Source organism: Carassius gibelio, chromosome A13 (assembly GCF_023724105.1).
Source record: "Carassius gibelio isolate Cgi1373 ecotype wild population from Czech Republic chromosome A13, carGib1.2-hapl.c, whole genome shotgun sequence".
In the NCBI taxonomy this organism is placed as follows: domain Eukaryota; kingdom Metazoa; phylum Chordata; class Actinopteri; order Cypriniformes; family Cyprinidae; genus Carassius; species Carassius gibelio.
Window position 1 is genome coordinate 20,257,127 of NC_068383.1, and position 16,653 is coordinate 20,273,779.

Consider the following 16,653-nt stretch of genomic DNA (forward strand, 5'->3'; position numbering starts at 1 on the left):
ATACTCATCGTAGCCACAATTTTTTTTTTCTCAATAAATGTGCTCCAGCTAGGATTCTTTGTAAGGATTCAATTGCCTGCTCATTCAAATTAGTGCTGTAGCTATCGAATATTTTAGTAATCGAGTATTCTACCAAAAATTCCATCGATTAATCGAGTAATCGGATAAAATGTGTTTTTGCTTAATTAAAGTGCAATATTAATTATGCGAGAGAAAATAAGACTCCTGGGGCTCTTAAAATGAACAAATAAGTTTCCTTTTTTAGAATTTTTTTGTTTACTTTTTAAATGCATAAAATGCATTGCATACATCAAAAATAAACATTTAATTATTACCCATTGTTTCTCTGTCTGTACTCGTAATGTGAACAATGACAATAAAGTTGACAGATGAATTAAGTTCATTTAAGTGCCATTCAGTTGGGGTTTAAAATAAAGCATTTTCTGAGATGCACATTAAACATTAAACACATAAAACATTAATTTAATTTATCTTTTAATTATTAAAAATTAAGCAAACTTAACTTTTTGGTAAACAAAGGGGATTTACTATTAAAAATAAAACATGGAAGAAATGTTGTGTGATTAAACCTTAAAAAAAACGGACTTTTATTTTGACGGGTCGACGTACCTTTACAGTTCTTTGTATTGTGATGTGACAACGGTCAAATGCTCATGAAGTGACTGTCAGTGCAGTTCTGGAGATGTTGTTCATGTGTTCACATCCTTATTTAGTGAGACAGTACGCGCGCTTCAGTGTGTGTGATAAAGGAACTCGCGCTTCTGCTCCATTCATTAACAGAGACACGCAGAACATGCAGGATTCATATTTAAATCGACTGTTCCGGCTTAATACTTACAGATATTAGTCTATATTTGATTTGATGTAAGTGCAATGACCTATTTTTGATTAATTCATTCACAATTTGTCAAATTTCGTGCCATTCCGCATTAAACTGTTAAACTCCGTTAAACTCCGTTTTTATGACTGGATTCCGCGATTCCCTCCGCGTTTTCTGCATCGCGGAAATCATATGGCCCTAGTTGTTGTATGCCAGCTCTATCTTGCAATGGACACACGCCACGACGTTCTCTTCACGTTTGCCCGCGCGCTCTAATCAAAACACTGCTGACTCCTTGCAGTATCTCGGATGCAGCGCTTAAGTCTCCTTCCACTTTGTGGGTGACGTAAACGCAATGTGTCACATTAAAAAATCATTGCGAAAGACTTGACGTGATATTTAAAATAAATTAAAAGAGGCTTCGAGGCAGAGGAATTTGCCTCGATCATTTTTTGTAATCGAGTAACTCGAGTTACTCGAGGAATCGTTTCAGCCCTAATTCAAATCTTGATTGACATTTCCACTTGTATTTTGCAGTGAACTCTCTTGCACTTTCAAGAACCTGTTTTCAAGCTTATCCACTGCAGCATGCTGTGATTTAGCAGGGAGTTCTTGTCCTTTCTTCCGACTGAAAAGCACCTCTTTGTTGTTTGACTGCATTTCACGTTTTCTGGCTGACCGGTGCCCAGCTTGTCAGGAATTGGTTTGTCACTGTCCTGCTGTGAGTCGTGAATGCCGTTAGGTTTACACTTGTGCATAGATCCTCTAGTCTGTTTAATGTCCAGGTCCAGGTGAGGTGAGTTTCTTTGTACTGTAAGAAATTCAGATAAAGTTATTTGGACAACAATGCAGGCAATGGTGTACGAAGTTCAATTCTGATAAGCACTTTATGAAATTGTTGAAATTAGCCCTTACCTTGCATTACTCCCAGCATCCAAACCGACTACATCAGAAGCCGACTGTGCAACTCAATACCCATTGTTCAAAACTTAATGTCTGTCGCCATAGTAACAGGACCAATGGTGCCAATGCTAAGCACTTGGAAAAAGACGTTATAAAATGGTTTTGAACTAAACCAGTTCTTCTTGAAAGACTGTAACATTAGCGTCTCCAGAACAAAAGCAGCTACTATCACACTGGTGGGGATCAACTCAAACTTAATTTATTATTGTAAAATGTCATTTGTTCCTGTCCAGCAGTTTTGACATCTGGTGAGGCTGGGAACCGTAATAATTGTAAACAAACAAGAAGTATCTGATTTTAAAACAAAAAGCAAAACATATTAGACATTGGTAAGAATTTTGGTTAACACTTTACAATAAGGGTGAATTAATTGTATTATGAACTAACAATAGACAATATTATTATTATTATTTGCCAATGCTAGGCCATATTTCGTAATACTTTCTGTAGGTCACTTTTTAAAATCTCTTCAGCTTGGCCAACAGTAAATTTCTCTAAAATGCACTAAAACTACCAAAATATGTCTCAAATCAACCATTATATGTATCATGGTCCATGGTGTCATTACAGTACACAATTATTCTGTGTAGATGGTAATAAATCTGTATTAATAAATAGCGTTTCATTTTTGATTTGTAACACATTTCAGTATTGTTTTACTCTAGAAACGTAGCATATTACTGTAGAAATATTGCATAGCAAACTAGACTGCAGGTACATTGGATTTTGGTGGTGTTTGTTTCTGAGTGAGAAAAACTCTTGTAATATGAAAGATATAGACACTGAATGCCAGTTTAGCTCACATAAACTGCTGTTTTTCTCACTTTGTGAAGGTTTGAAAAGTTAATGGGCCCTAACAGCTTTAAAAACTGTAATCTTGGTGAAGTTAAACATGCTATGGTTTATTTCAAGTCAACCATAACACATTAATGTAAATTTTAACTTGAATACAAACATTAACATATAGCTTACTAGTTTTTTTTTTCTGTCTTTATACAAATAAGAGAAAAAAAAGAAAACTGATAGCCTCCCAAATAATCCTGAAGGAGCTGGAAACAAAGTTTTTCAATATTTTAATCATTTAAAAAATAAATTACATGCATAACCTTAAAAGACTTAAAAGTCTTCTCATGAGCACTCCCATGTGTCAGAAGACTGCACAATGAAAGGTGCTCTGTGGGACAACAAAAGCAAATACAGCATCACATTCATACTCATCTCAAAATATTGTAAATTAAATCCTCGTGATCTACAGCTGATATTTGTACACTCATTTACATGCAGGAAACTATGATACGGTCTAAAACAACACTGTACAGAAAGAGGCCCGATAGAGGGGTGTCATGGATGGATTTACAACTTCAGCATTCCTTAAAGGCTAAAAATGCCTCAAGAAATCCAGCAAAAATGCGTTTTCACACAAGTAAAGCTGTGTGCTAGAAGGCAAAATGGCAAATGCTACGGATCATCCACTGAGAGCAGTAATTCAACCGTTAAGCACATAAGGGATTAAAGATCTCAAAACTGTTCAAAACTTTCAGATTGTAAAACATTTGTAGTGCTTCCCTGAAGAATCCCTCAAAGCTGCATGTATACCTGATGATTAAACCTGAAGCATCTGTACTGCTGTCCGTTGCTGTTACAGTGTCAGTCAGCATGTTGGGGTATACATTCACTCTTACAAGTAAAAGTTCTTCAGAGCGATGCCATAGAAGAACCATTTTTGGTTCCACAAAGAACCATTTAGTCAAAGGTTCTTTAAAGAACCATCTCTTTCTTACCTTTTTATAATCTGAAGAACCTTCTTTCGCCACAAAGAACCTTTTGTGGAACAGAAAGGATCTTTATGGATCCATTTAGACAAAAAGGTTCCTCTATGGCATCGTGAATCACCTTTATTTTAAAAAGTCTTGGTCAGGGAAAATAATGCTGTAAACTTTGGTTAGAACCTACATGACCGTACATCACAAAAACTACACAACAGAAGCAGTGATTTTTGAAACACGGGGCAGATAAGGCACAGCAAACTGTCAGTTGGTCTTCAACTTTGTGGCTTGTGTCACCTGATCTGTGAGCGTGGCTCTTATAGAGTTCACAACAGTCTGTCTGACATTTTCTTCCATGTACTGCTCAGTAAGTGGCTTCAGCACCTAGAATCAGCGAGGAAAGGGAAAACAACAATGAAAACATGAATGGCGCTTGTCTGGAGAGTTTTTAGCCTGTTGCTAGGATGTTCTGGGTGGTTGATTACAGGTCAGAGGGGTCAAATCCATAGATATACACCTCTTTTAACATCTTCCTGGGGTGCGTTTCCCAAAAGCATAGTTGCTAACCTGTTAAATTGTAAATTGTATTGCAACCAACAAAGTTGCTAACTTAGTTTGCAACTATGGTTTTGGGAAACGCTCCCCTGGTTGGTTGTTTAAAGTAACCTCTCAAACACACTGCTCCTCAATTGTTTTACCTTCCATGACTTTTCCAGTCATTTGCAATTATTGTACAAGGATTTTAAATAATTTTATAAACATTGCACTCACAAAGAGCAAAGTGTAGCTGATAAAATAGCAGTTGACCATTTAAAAAACAAAGTATATTTAATACATAAAAAGTGTCCATGAGATTTTATAAACTTCTATATCTTTTTTTTTTTTATCTGGGACAATTAAATCCCTTGATACTTTCAGATTTTCCATGAGGATGAGAACGCTGGTCTTAACGTCAGACATGTTTCTCAAATCCTTTAAAAAGGATAGTTCACATATTACTTTTACAAAGTCTTTATGATCTTTTAAAAACATAATCTATATAAAAAATAAATAAAAAATTATATATATATATATATATACATATATATATATATACACACACACACACACACACACACAGGTGCTGGTCATATAATTAGGATATCATCAAAAAGTTGATTTCACTAATTCCATTCTAAAAGTGAAACTCGTATATTATATGCATTCATTACACACAGACTGATATATTTCAAATGTGAATTTCTTTTCATTTTGATTATTATAATTGACAACTAAGGAAAATCCCAAATTCAGTATCTCAGAAAATTAGAATATAACTTAAGACCAATACAAAGAAAGGATTTTTTTAGACATCTTGGCCAACTAAAAAGTATAAAAATGAAAAGTATGAGCATGTACGGCACTCAATACTTAGTTGGGGCTCCTTTTGCCTGAATTACTGTACCAATGCAGCATGGCATGGAGTCGATCAGTCTGTGGCACTGCTCAGGTGTTATGAGAGCCCAGGTTTCTCTGATAGTGGCCTTCAGCTCTTCTGCATTGTTGGGTCTGGCATATCACATCTTCCTCTTTACAATACCCCATAGAAAATCTATGGGGTTAAGGTCAGGCAAGTTTGCTGGCCAATTAAGAACAGATATACCATGGTCCTTAAACCAGGTACTGGTAGCTTTGGCACTGTGTGCAGGTGCCAAGTCCTGTTGGAAAATGAAATCTGCATCTCCATAAAGTTGGTCAGCAGCAGAAAGCATGAAGTAGATGACATGGCACCCCAAACCATCACTGACTGTGGACACTTTACACTGGACCTCAAGCAACGTGGATTGTGTGCCTCTCCTCTCCTCCTCCAGACTCTGGGACCCTGATATCCAAAGGAAATGCAAAATTTACTTTCATCAGAGAACATAACTTTGGACCACTCAGCAGCAGTCCAGTCCTTTTTGAAGTGAGACGCTTCTGATGCTGTCTGTTGTTTAATAGTGGATTGACACAAGGAATGCGGTGCTGAAACCCATGTCTTGCATACGTCTGTGTGTAGTGGTTCTTGAAGCACTGACTCCAGCTGCAGTTCACTCTTTGTGAATCTCCCCCACATTTTTGAACGGGTTTTGTTTCACAATCCCCTCCAGGGTGTGGTTATCCCTATTGCTTGTACACTTTTTTCTACCACATCTTTTCCTTCCCTTCACCTCTCTATTAATGTGCTTGGACATTTAGTTCTGTGAACATCCAGCCTCTTACAATGACCTTTTGTGTCTTGCCCTCCTTGTGCCAGGTGTCAATGGTCCTCTTTTGGAAAACTGTCAAGACAGCAGTCTTCCCCATGATTGTGTAGCCAACAGAACTAGACTGAGAGACCATTTAAAGGCCTTTGCTGTTTTGAGTTAATTAGCTGATTAAAGGGTGGCACCAGGTGTCTTCAATATTGAACCTGTACACAATATTTTTATTTTCTGAGATACTGAATATGGGATTTTCCTTAGCTGTCAGTTATAAACATCAAAATTAACAGAAATAAACATTTGAAATGTATCAGTCTTTGTGTAATGAATGAATATAATATACAAGTTTCACTTTTTGAATGGAATTAGTGAAATAAACTTTGTGATGATATTCTAATTATATGACCAGCACCTGTATAAATGAGCTTGATGGGCCCCCATCATCTCAAGTGCTGTCACTGAGGAGTCAAATTACTTTCTCATCTTTATAAATTGGGGTTATGACAAGATTAGAAGTGAAGGGTTTATATAATGACGGCAAGCAACTGAAACAATGTGATGGTGGGATATTGTAGCATGGACCCAACCAACATGTGGAAGGACATCCAGGAAGCATAACTCACCTGTTCCCACAGGGCCTCTGTGATGAGGTCTATTGCCACAGCCACTTCTCGATACTCTCCTGAGTATCTGACATACGCCCAGGCACACAACGATAGCAGCGACACCCCCATCACCAGATTGGCCAGAGCCGCGATTACCGATAGCCCAAGGAAACCTGTTACTGTGGAGACCATATAGGTCACAAACATGATGGCAAACAGGATGGCTGGAGTTCTCGCTGCGTAGAAAATGTTCTTGCTTTCATTGTGTTTCACAAAATTTGTGTACACTTCATCCAGCTCCGTCTCCAACTGCTGCTGGTAGCGCTGACAGAACTCCACGCCGCCCATTTTCTTCACCACGCTAAACTGTTTAACGGAGGTTTTCTTAAACTCTTCGTGATAGCACTGAAGGTCCAAAGGGGCGATGTATGGCTTGTCACCTCCACATACCTGTGACATACAACAAAAATATGAGCTCAAAATCTTTTCCTAATCACCAGATGCATGCATCGCAGAAATTATTAAACCATTACAGGCATCTCTGTATTTTGAGTTATCTAGGCCAAACCTACTATTTTAGAGCAATGGCCTTGTTATTTTCAGTTATATAGGCTAGCTCATCTCACGTCACGCTCCTGCTATATTTAAAGAGAACTGAGGTCCCTCTCCATGCATGATCCATTTAGGAAAATAAAGAACTTTCATATGCAGAATGTATTTTTCTCACACTACTTCAAATTGGTCTATATGCATGAAAGAAAAACTAGCAGCTCAAGGTAACTCTACCTGCTCCATGGCTCTGTTATAAGTGTCTTTCGCTCCAGCAACAGCTGTCAGGTTGTTTGCTTCAGCAGTTGCCTGAGTAAAAAAGGGAACAGTGGGTATTTAACACTTTCATATTCATATTTCAGAAGGATGGTGTGACACTTAAGACTGGAGTAATGATGCTGAAAATTTAGCTTTTCATAGCTATATAAAATACATTCAAATAGAAAACATTATTGTTATAGTCAATTTAAATGTTTCACCATATTACTGCATTTCTGATTCATTTAAACTTTTGTACAACACTGTAGGTGACATTAAAGATTGAGAGCAACACACCTGCAACATGGATTTAGGATGTGGAAGCTCCTCCCCTTGAAAGATTTTAATATACGCCTACAAACAAGGAAAATAAACATTTGTCTTATACTGGATGTTCATAAAGCAGAAAATGTTCTGGAAATGCAATCTGATTGGATGAACCCTGTTCAATGACACTATAAAAAGCCCAGCAGTGATCTTAAATCAGCTCAACTCTACATTAATGTTGCCTGACAACTGTAAAAAGACAACTGTCATGAATGTGCAGTGCTATGACGCTCATATTTTCTGTATGTGTTTTTATGCACCTCAAGGTATTTTCATAACAATAAAGGATGTTCATGACAAATGATAAGTGAGCAACTGAAACCACAATCAGAAGTTATTACAAGTACTCGATGATGGTGTAAAGTATAAAGATGGTGCAAAGCTATTATTATCAGAGCATGAAAGCATCTCGTGACGGTACCGTCACTTCACTCGCTGCACAAACCTTGGGGAACACTTGAATAGAGCCTCTTCAGTTTCAATCCTGACACAATTAACACCTGATCAGATTTGTGTTTGCAGCTGTTATTGCAGCTCAACTAATCAAATCTGACCTTGAAGTACTCCAGCAGGTCTCTGCACGTGACTTTAGCTCCGCCGATCTCTTTCTCTACCAGGTTCTCTGGTGCCAGGAGTAAAGGCACTAGACTCTGCAGCTCCTTCTTGAATTCACCATCAATGTCTGCACAAAACAAGTTTATGATGAGCCAGGAGTTGAGATGTGCACGTGTGTGTCTGTGTCTGAGAGAAAATCTATACTGACCTCTCAGTCTGCCATCAAAGTGAGGGTTGGTGGCCACCTTCAGACCTGGATGTGGCAGCAGAAAGCAGCCAATGCTGGAGAAACAGCTGTGAATGTGTTTCCTAACGTTCTGCAGCTCTTCATGTTGATTCTGCTTCACCTACAGAGAACACATAAAACATAACTCGCACTCCGTTCAACATGGTGAAGCCGTGTTCACCTGCGCATCTTCTCACCTGTAGTCTCCGGTTCAAGAAGCCATTCCCTCCTTTAAGCCCATACCCATGCTCGTAGGGGTAACACCAGTCTCTGATCAGAAACAATAGTTTCTGGAAGACAGTAAACAAGAAACGTGAAGCTTAAGATTAAAAATCTCTGGAAAATCCTTGGTGACAAATTGATGGCTAAGAACCCAACTACAGTTGCCAAACTATGAAAGAGATTGGAAGAAGAGTGGACCAAGATCACACCAAATTATAGTGATGTATTGTGGCCACAGATGTGCATTCAATGCCATAAAGGGCCTCTACACTTCACAGCGTTTTACACAAAATAAAGTGGCTTGGTTATTTTGTAAACGCTGTTCTACTAGCAAGCCACAACTAAAATTACTTCAATTTGAACAGTAAAGATTACATTATTTCTGAATAAATCAAGTGTTCATAAATTGTTCTCTAATTAGTGCATTGTGAATTTATACATTTTTGTTAAAAGTTATTATTTGGCCCCCCCAGAATAGTTTTTTTTTTTTTTTTTTACATATCAATACATATTGAGGGGATATTTCTTTTTTAGCAATACAACCCATCAAAACAAATGCTCTGATTCTTCAATAACGGCTGTAAATTGGAAATGATCAGCTTTTCTACCTGAAATGGTTTCTCACAGATTTCCTCCAATGCAAGGCGACCATATTCTGTGAAAAGCTATAAAAGATGCATGATGTTACTGTCCCACACACACTTTTAACATTAACTAACGTTGTACACCAACAAAGCAAGTTGCTACCTGGAGATGCTGCAAATCGTCTTCTTGGATATTCTGAGAGAGATTGTAAACCTAAAACAAGCAAGATTTTTTGGTCACTTATTATGTTAATGATTACTTAACCCCACTAATGTGCTCAACACACCTGCACAGAGCTGGTCATGGTGCTCAGAGCAAAAACCGTGGCACAGTCTTTGATGGTGGACTGACTGTCAAAGGCTCCCTGAGTGTCCACCAGCAGAACCGCCACCTTCAGACACACACAGATTAGTTTTATCACACAGTCAACATTTCTTGACAGTGACATAATACACATCTTCAAGTAAACGCCCATCCACCTTGGTTCCATCTTCCTTTTCCACAACAAACACCTCACTCCAGGCCTGGATGCCTGTAGTCTCTCTCTCACAGCCTCCCCTCCAGGAGAAACCAGTCAGTGGCTCATCGTCTCCTCCCGTCCATGACTCAGATGTCTACAAAGACACACAGACAAAGGACAGTGCCATGTGAATGTCCTGAAATGTACCTAATAAAGCATGCATGCTCACATCTATGTGACCCAGCTGGTTTTATACATGCAGGATGGAGCCCGCAAGTTAAGGCATGTCAGTGATAGGAGTCATCAGGAACTTGTTCTCAGGAACGATAATTCAGACTTATTTTTAACAGATGTGTGAGAGGTCTCATGCTTCACATATTTGAATGCATATGGGTAGTTGATGTGTCGTTTTACTGTCCTCACAAAAAAGGGACAATACTTTCTTTTTCATTTTAGCGGTGTTTTATTTTTTTATACTGTTATAGCGTTTATAGCTGTTGTAAAAACAGGGAAAATACAAAAATGAAGAAAATTAAAGAATCTTAATTAAAATAATTTAAACCTTTGCTGGCATAAATATATGGTAACAATTTTGCACCCATATATTATTATTAATGTTCTTGATTTACTGTAATAAATAATGCCTGTACTAGTCATTGTATGTGTTTTCCCTGTACACTGGGGGAAAAATATCTATAACCATTTGCTTAGTAAAAGACAGACTTTGCACCTAAACTATAAAATGTGTAATTTTTCTCAACATGTAAAATATAGAAAAATTAAAGTGGAAATAGAAATATCTTCTATCTAATTAGTATCTACATTAATGACTGAATAAATTTATTCATTTAAGAGCAACAATGTTCTCATCAATTCTTGAAGCAATGTTTTGAGGATCCCTGAAAAACATTTAGAAACCGATTAGGAAGTAAATAAGAAACATAAGCTTTTAAAATATGACTCATTTAAAAGAAAACTGAGAAAATATTATACACGTATTAATCTGAAATCTTATATATGTCCATCTTTCAGCTACTCGTGCACTGACATCAGTAGAATGGGGTTTGTTCTAACCTGCTTATGCATGTACCGCAGCATGAAGTCCAGCAGGAAGGACTTTCCCTTGCGGAAGGCACCAGCCACAGACACCACAACCACGTTGAGATCCTTGACATGTTCCTGCATCAGGATCTTTTCCAACGCGGCAGCATCCAACTCAAACTTATGATCGTCCTCGTTGGTGATTACAATTTGGATGGGTCGAGCCCCCTCAGGAACAGAGTGGTCCTCCGGCTCAAGCTCTTCCTCTACAGCACACGGTGTGACTCCATTAGTGTCCAGTGAGCTCATCCCCTCGACGGGGCGGCACAGTGGAACATCTTCCACACCGCTCATCTCTGAAGAAGGGGAACGAACAGGGTCACTGGAACGGTTATTATCATTAACTACAACTATCAGAAACATTCTGTCAACTGCAATAAAGCCACAACAAAATACAATATAAATATTAGAGGAAAAACGAACAATTTCAAATTTTTATTTCTATTTAGTTTAAGTTGAAAGACTAAAATTAATGACTTAAAAAATAAAAATTAGCCAAAATTTAAATGGAAATAAATAAAAATTAAATAGTAAGCACATCAGTAGCATATATATATATATATATATATATATATATATATATATATATATATATATATATATAAAAATAAATAAAAAAACATATAACATATTTAAAATATAAAAATAAAAGCTATTTCAAAATAATAATAAAACTATAACATTATACAGTATAAACTAACACACACACACACATATACATACAGTATTGTTCAAAATAATAGCAGTACAATGTGACTAACAAGAATAATCAAGGTTTTTAGTATATTTTTTATTGCTACGTGGCAAACAAGTTACCAGTAGGTTCAGTAGATTGTCAGAAAACAAACAAGACCCAGCATTCATGATATGCACGCTCTTAAGGCTGTGCAATTGGGCAATTAGTTGAAAGGGGTGTGTTCAAAAAAATAGCAGTGTCTACCTTTGACTGTACAAACTCAAAACTATTTTGTACAAACATTTTTTTTTCGGGGATTTAGCAATCCTGTGAATCACTAAACTAATATTTAGTTGTATGACCACAGTTTTTTAAAACTGCTTGACATCTGTGTGGCATGGAGTCAACCAACTTGTGGCACCTCTCAGCTGTTATTCCACTCCATGATTCTTTAACAACATTCCACAATTCATTCACATTTCTTGGTTTTGCTTCAGAAACAGTATTTTTGATATCACCCCACAAGTTCTCAATTGGATTAAGGTCTGGAGATTGGGCTGGCCACTCCATAACATTAATTTTGTTGGTTTGGAACCAAGACTTTGCCCGTTTACTAGTGTGTTTTGGGTCATTGTCTTGTTGAAACAACCATTTCAAGGGCATGTCCTCTTCAGCATAGGGCAACATGACCTCTTCAAGTATTTTAACATATGCAAACTGATCCATGATCCCTGGTATGCGATAAATAGGCCCAACACCATAGTAGGAGAAACATGCCCATATCATGATGCTTGCACCTCCATGCTTCACTGTCTTCACTGTGTACTGTGGCTTGAATTCAGAGTTTGGGGGTCGTCTCACAAACTGCCTGTGGCCCTTGGACCCAAAAAGAACAATTTTACTCTCATCAGTCCACAAAATGTTCCTCCATTTCTCTTTAGGCCAGTTGATGTGTTCTTTGGCAAATTGTAACCTCTTCTGCACATGCCTTTTTTTTAACAGAGGGACTTTGTGGGGGATTCTTGAAAATAGATTAGCTTCACACAGACGTCTTCTAACTGTCACAGTACTTACAGGTAACTCCAGACTGTCTTTGATCATCCTGGAGGTGATCATTGGCTGAGCCTTTGCCATTCTGGTTATTCTTCTATCCATTTTGATGGTTGTCTTCCGTTTTCTTCCACGTCTCTCTGGTTTTGCTCTCCATTTTAAGGCATTGGAGATCATTTTAGCTGAACAGCCTATCATTTTTTGCACCTCTTTATAGGTTTTCCCCTCTCTAATCAACTTTTTAATCAAAGTACGTCATTTAATCAAAGTAATCATTTTCCTCAGCTTTCAAATGCATGTTCAACAAGTGTTGGCTTCATCCTTAAATAGGGGCCACCTGATTCACACCTGTTTCTTCACAAAATTGATGACCTCAGTGATTGAATGCCACACTGCTATTTTTTTGAACACACCCCTTTCAACTAATTCAACTAATTGCCCAATTGCACAGCCTTAAGAGCGTGCATATCATGAATGCTGGGTCTCATTTGTTTTCTGAGAATCTACTGAACCTACTGGTAACTTGTTTGCCACGTAGCAATAAAAAAATATACGAAAAACCTTGATTATTCTGGTTAGTCACATTGTACTGCTATTATTTTGAACAATACTGTATAACACTGGTAATTTATATATTTAAATAATTTAAAAAAACAATATATATTGTTGCAGCTTCAGCATCTGCACAATGTCCTCTTTTGTTGTGTAATACTGGCCCAGTCAGAAAAGGCACAGATGAGAAACATCCACACACTGAGATCCAGTCCTCGATGACCAGAGATGGGTTTTCTGATGTTTGCAGCTTTGCTTTTTAGCACTTCACTAGCAGCTCATTACTGCGGTCACTTTCTATTCCAGGAGCATGGGTCTCTGTTTAAACCCCGTGCACTTTATCCATGAGCTGCGATAAGCCTAGATCCCTTCGCCCACAGGGCTAAATTTGGTAATTTTTGTCCTCGGGTTAAGACACATGTAACAGAAAACAAACACCCTCTCCCTCTCTCTCCCCTTCGCTGTGGTCTCCTCAGGCTCACGGCCAGCCGAGCAGAGCCACTGGAACAGAGTCAAGCAGTGTCAGTGTGAGCAAACACACACCAAGGACACACTGGAGACGGGACAGTCCATCCAAAACAGCTGCAAGTTCAGCTCAGCTCAGATCTGTGACGCTCTCATGTTGGCCAGACTGAATAATCGGCTAATACCACGAATGAACCGGCAAATATGCTGTTAAATTCTTGAAATCTCAAGGGGACTAAATATTTCATGTCGGCTCATTAACAGACATGAAAACCTGACATCGCAATGCCAAAGTCTTCCAGGTTTGTAATATTTTTGTCCAGACTTCCAAAATAAATAATTAGTGAAGGTCACTGAATTATGATGAAAACGTAGTATGTCACAGCTACACATCCAGTGTTTGGTAACCTGCAAATTTATTAGTCTCTGTATATACTGCAAGTGGTTCACTTAGAAAGCAACATTTAACAAGGAAAATAAGAACTAGTGTGAACGAATAAATTATGAATAATTTGCTGCCATTGTGTGAACAATATGTAACCATGCAATCCATAAAAATTTAACTGTAATCTGACTATGACCCTTTTATAATATAATTACTTAAAAGATGGAATCTGGATTACTTAATCCCGATTACCTGCATTCAGTTATTTCTTAGCACGGTTTATCAATTTATATAATAAATTAATTTGATATATTAAAACATTAATATAGCATGACTATGTAATGTAGTGCAACAGAGTTTGTGTGATGTTACTAAACTCATAAAGGGGGAAATATGGAAAGAGTGACTAGAAATACTTTAATATTAAATTATAATATACTTTATAGTAAACTATCATTTTAAATTAACCTGTTCCTTACGCCAGGACAGAACATGACAGAGGATATCAAGACAATAAAGTTGCATTTCTTGGGTAATGCATTGGCTAATATGAAAAATACATTTAATCATACTTCTTTTATAATTTGATTTAAGTTAATAAAGACAGATGTCCATTGCTGTTATTCACAGTGCTAACAAATACTAAATGTAAGTAATTTTGGTAGCTGAAACCTTAAAGTGCTACTAACTAACATACAGTACATGTTTCTATCATATTTTTCTTATCTCTGAATAATTCCAAAGTACAATTGTTGATATCTTTAAAAATAATATCAGGTAAGCTATATTGTTATAAGTCATTTGAAAGCCCAATAATCATAGATGTGGACCACAAACACAGATGCATAACTTCAGACAGACAAAACATACAAATCAGACACAACCACCTCTGCTTATGTCTTATCGGTTCATAAGCTGACTGACATATTTGCACAGACAAAAGAGAACTTAATATAAGTGTCCTTCCCACTTACAGTTACTGTACACAACAACCAAACCCTAAGAAATAAGTAAATTTACATGGCAAATCAGCCTGGTAAATTCTGAGACTATGCACACAGGCCTACAGGATAGCACCCATCACCCTAAAGCTAAAGAGAGCACGCGAGAAGCACAACTCGTTTGAATGTAGATAGTTTCATTAGGTCCCAATGGCGCGCGCGAGATATCTTCGAAGAGCTGACCGCGCGCTCGCTCACGTGCACGAGCTCGTCAATCACAAACCAGCTGGCGAATTCAGTGAAACACTGAAATGATCTAACAGTAACTAATTCACAAATACACTTCCACTAACGAGTCTTCATAATAGTGGAGTTTAATGTATAGCGCATACTGAACGACCACGACAAAGCGAGAAATTAAGGAAGACTGGCTCCAAAGTTTGCAAGGTTGCAAATTAAACCATCTAATAATAGCAAGGATAAAAGTAACGTAAGAACTCGCCGAGAACACCGCCGTTTCCTGATAAACATGCACCGAGAGAGGGGCATATCACGGATAAAACCGTTATGGTTTCACTGACAGGTACCTCAACTCTCACGCGGCGTTTAACGCCAGCGACGAGCGTCAACAAGCGCTGGAGCTCTGGAAAACTCTTTCAGAGCTGCTTTCTGGAGCGCGCTGAATCACACCTGCTCAAATTCGATCGTGAAACAGATAAAACACGAGTTCAGGTCCCGTTTACTGTACTTTTAGCCGGTCATTAAAAGACAAATTAACGCAAACTAACAAACACGCATCAGGAAAACAAAGTGAGTTTGTGAAGAACGGATTTCCGATGCTACACGAGATGAAATGAGGTTGTCACCTTCAGCAAAGTTGTGGCATTTCTGCTTCGACGCTGAGAAACGCCGATTCCTCGGTCCGCCGTCTTCCGCCATCTTGGATCTGCTCAAACTTCGCAGCGTGACGTCGCGCGGCCCCAGTTTCCCTCGGACTGCACTGTGCGTTAACTTACTGCACTCGTTCAGAGATGTTTGGGAAACAAAGATGGGTTTGTCAGTGTGGATGTCAACACAAGAAAGAGAAGAGCTCTTACAAGAAAATATGTTATAAGGAATATTCGTGAGACTGCATTTTTATATCAATCGTCAATAAAAGTCATCAAATGTGTGTGGCACTGACCGTGCGACTTTATGCAGAGGGTCAGATACTTTCACCGAATAATAAAAAAAAAGCTCTTCGGAACTCTTTGGAGAACACGGTCTTCATGTTTTTACACAAATTTGTGGAGTAAAAAAAATTATAAAATAAAAATAAGAAAGAAATAAAACATTATAGTGATCTCAAACTAATGCTATTTTCCCTGAGAAATTAAATGACAGGAAACAAAAGAGGTTTGAAAAGGAACTCTCGGAGGCACAGCGTATCTAGGACTGGTCTATCTTTAGACTGACACATTTAAAAACCATTTGCATATGTTGCCCATTTAATAACTCACCAGGTCAGAATGTCACAAAATAATGCATTCATGAAAATATAGAAATAATGACCAATGGATAGAAACTCAAGAGGATATGAACTAACAAAGCTTTTAGCAAATTACACAACTAAATTAAACAAAATAAGAGCAACTTTATACAATACTTAGTGATTAATCCAATGTTATTGTAGTTATTGAATTTCATTATAACTATTCTAGATCAATATGATCAGATCTTCAGCTTGCTGCACTTATTGGTCCTCTTCAAATCCCACAAGGAATTCTAGATACGTATTACAAGACAGGAGATAAGTTATGATGGAATTAATTTTTTAATGAAAAAAAAAACGATGTTGTTTTGCAATGTCTGTTTTGAGTATTGCTTTTATTCATGTGCAACGTACATTTTTTTTAAATCATTTT

At 37.6% G+C, this 16,653-nt stretch overlaps 1 protein-coding gene across 1 annotated transcript; it reads right to left on the minus strand.

The window, feature by feature from the left end:
• Positions 1 to 2,860: 2,860 nt before the first annotated feature.
• Positions 2,861 to 15,782, minus strand: LOC128026449 (atlastin-2). Its single transcript, XM_052613625.1, has 13 exons — positions 15,616 to 15,782; positions 10,654 to 10,976; positions 9,599 to 9,733; positions 9,406 to 9,510; positions 9,282 to 9,332; positions 9,143 to 9,199; positions 8,510 to 8,602; positions 8,295 to 8,433; positions 8,086 to 8,213; positions 7,502 to 7,558; positions 7,184 to 7,255; positions 6,416 to 6,847; positions 2,861 to 3,954 (listed from the first exon to the last, which is right to left on the minus strand). The coding sequence occupies exons 1-13, from the start codon at positions 15,686 to 15,688 to the stop codon at positions 3,835 to 3,837; spliced, it is 1,785 nt and encodes a 594-aa protein (XP_052469585.1). The 5' UTR covers positions 15,689 to 15,782; the 3' UTR covers positions 2,861 to 3,834.
• Between the last annotated feature and the right edge of the window lie 871 nt (positions 15,783 to 16,653).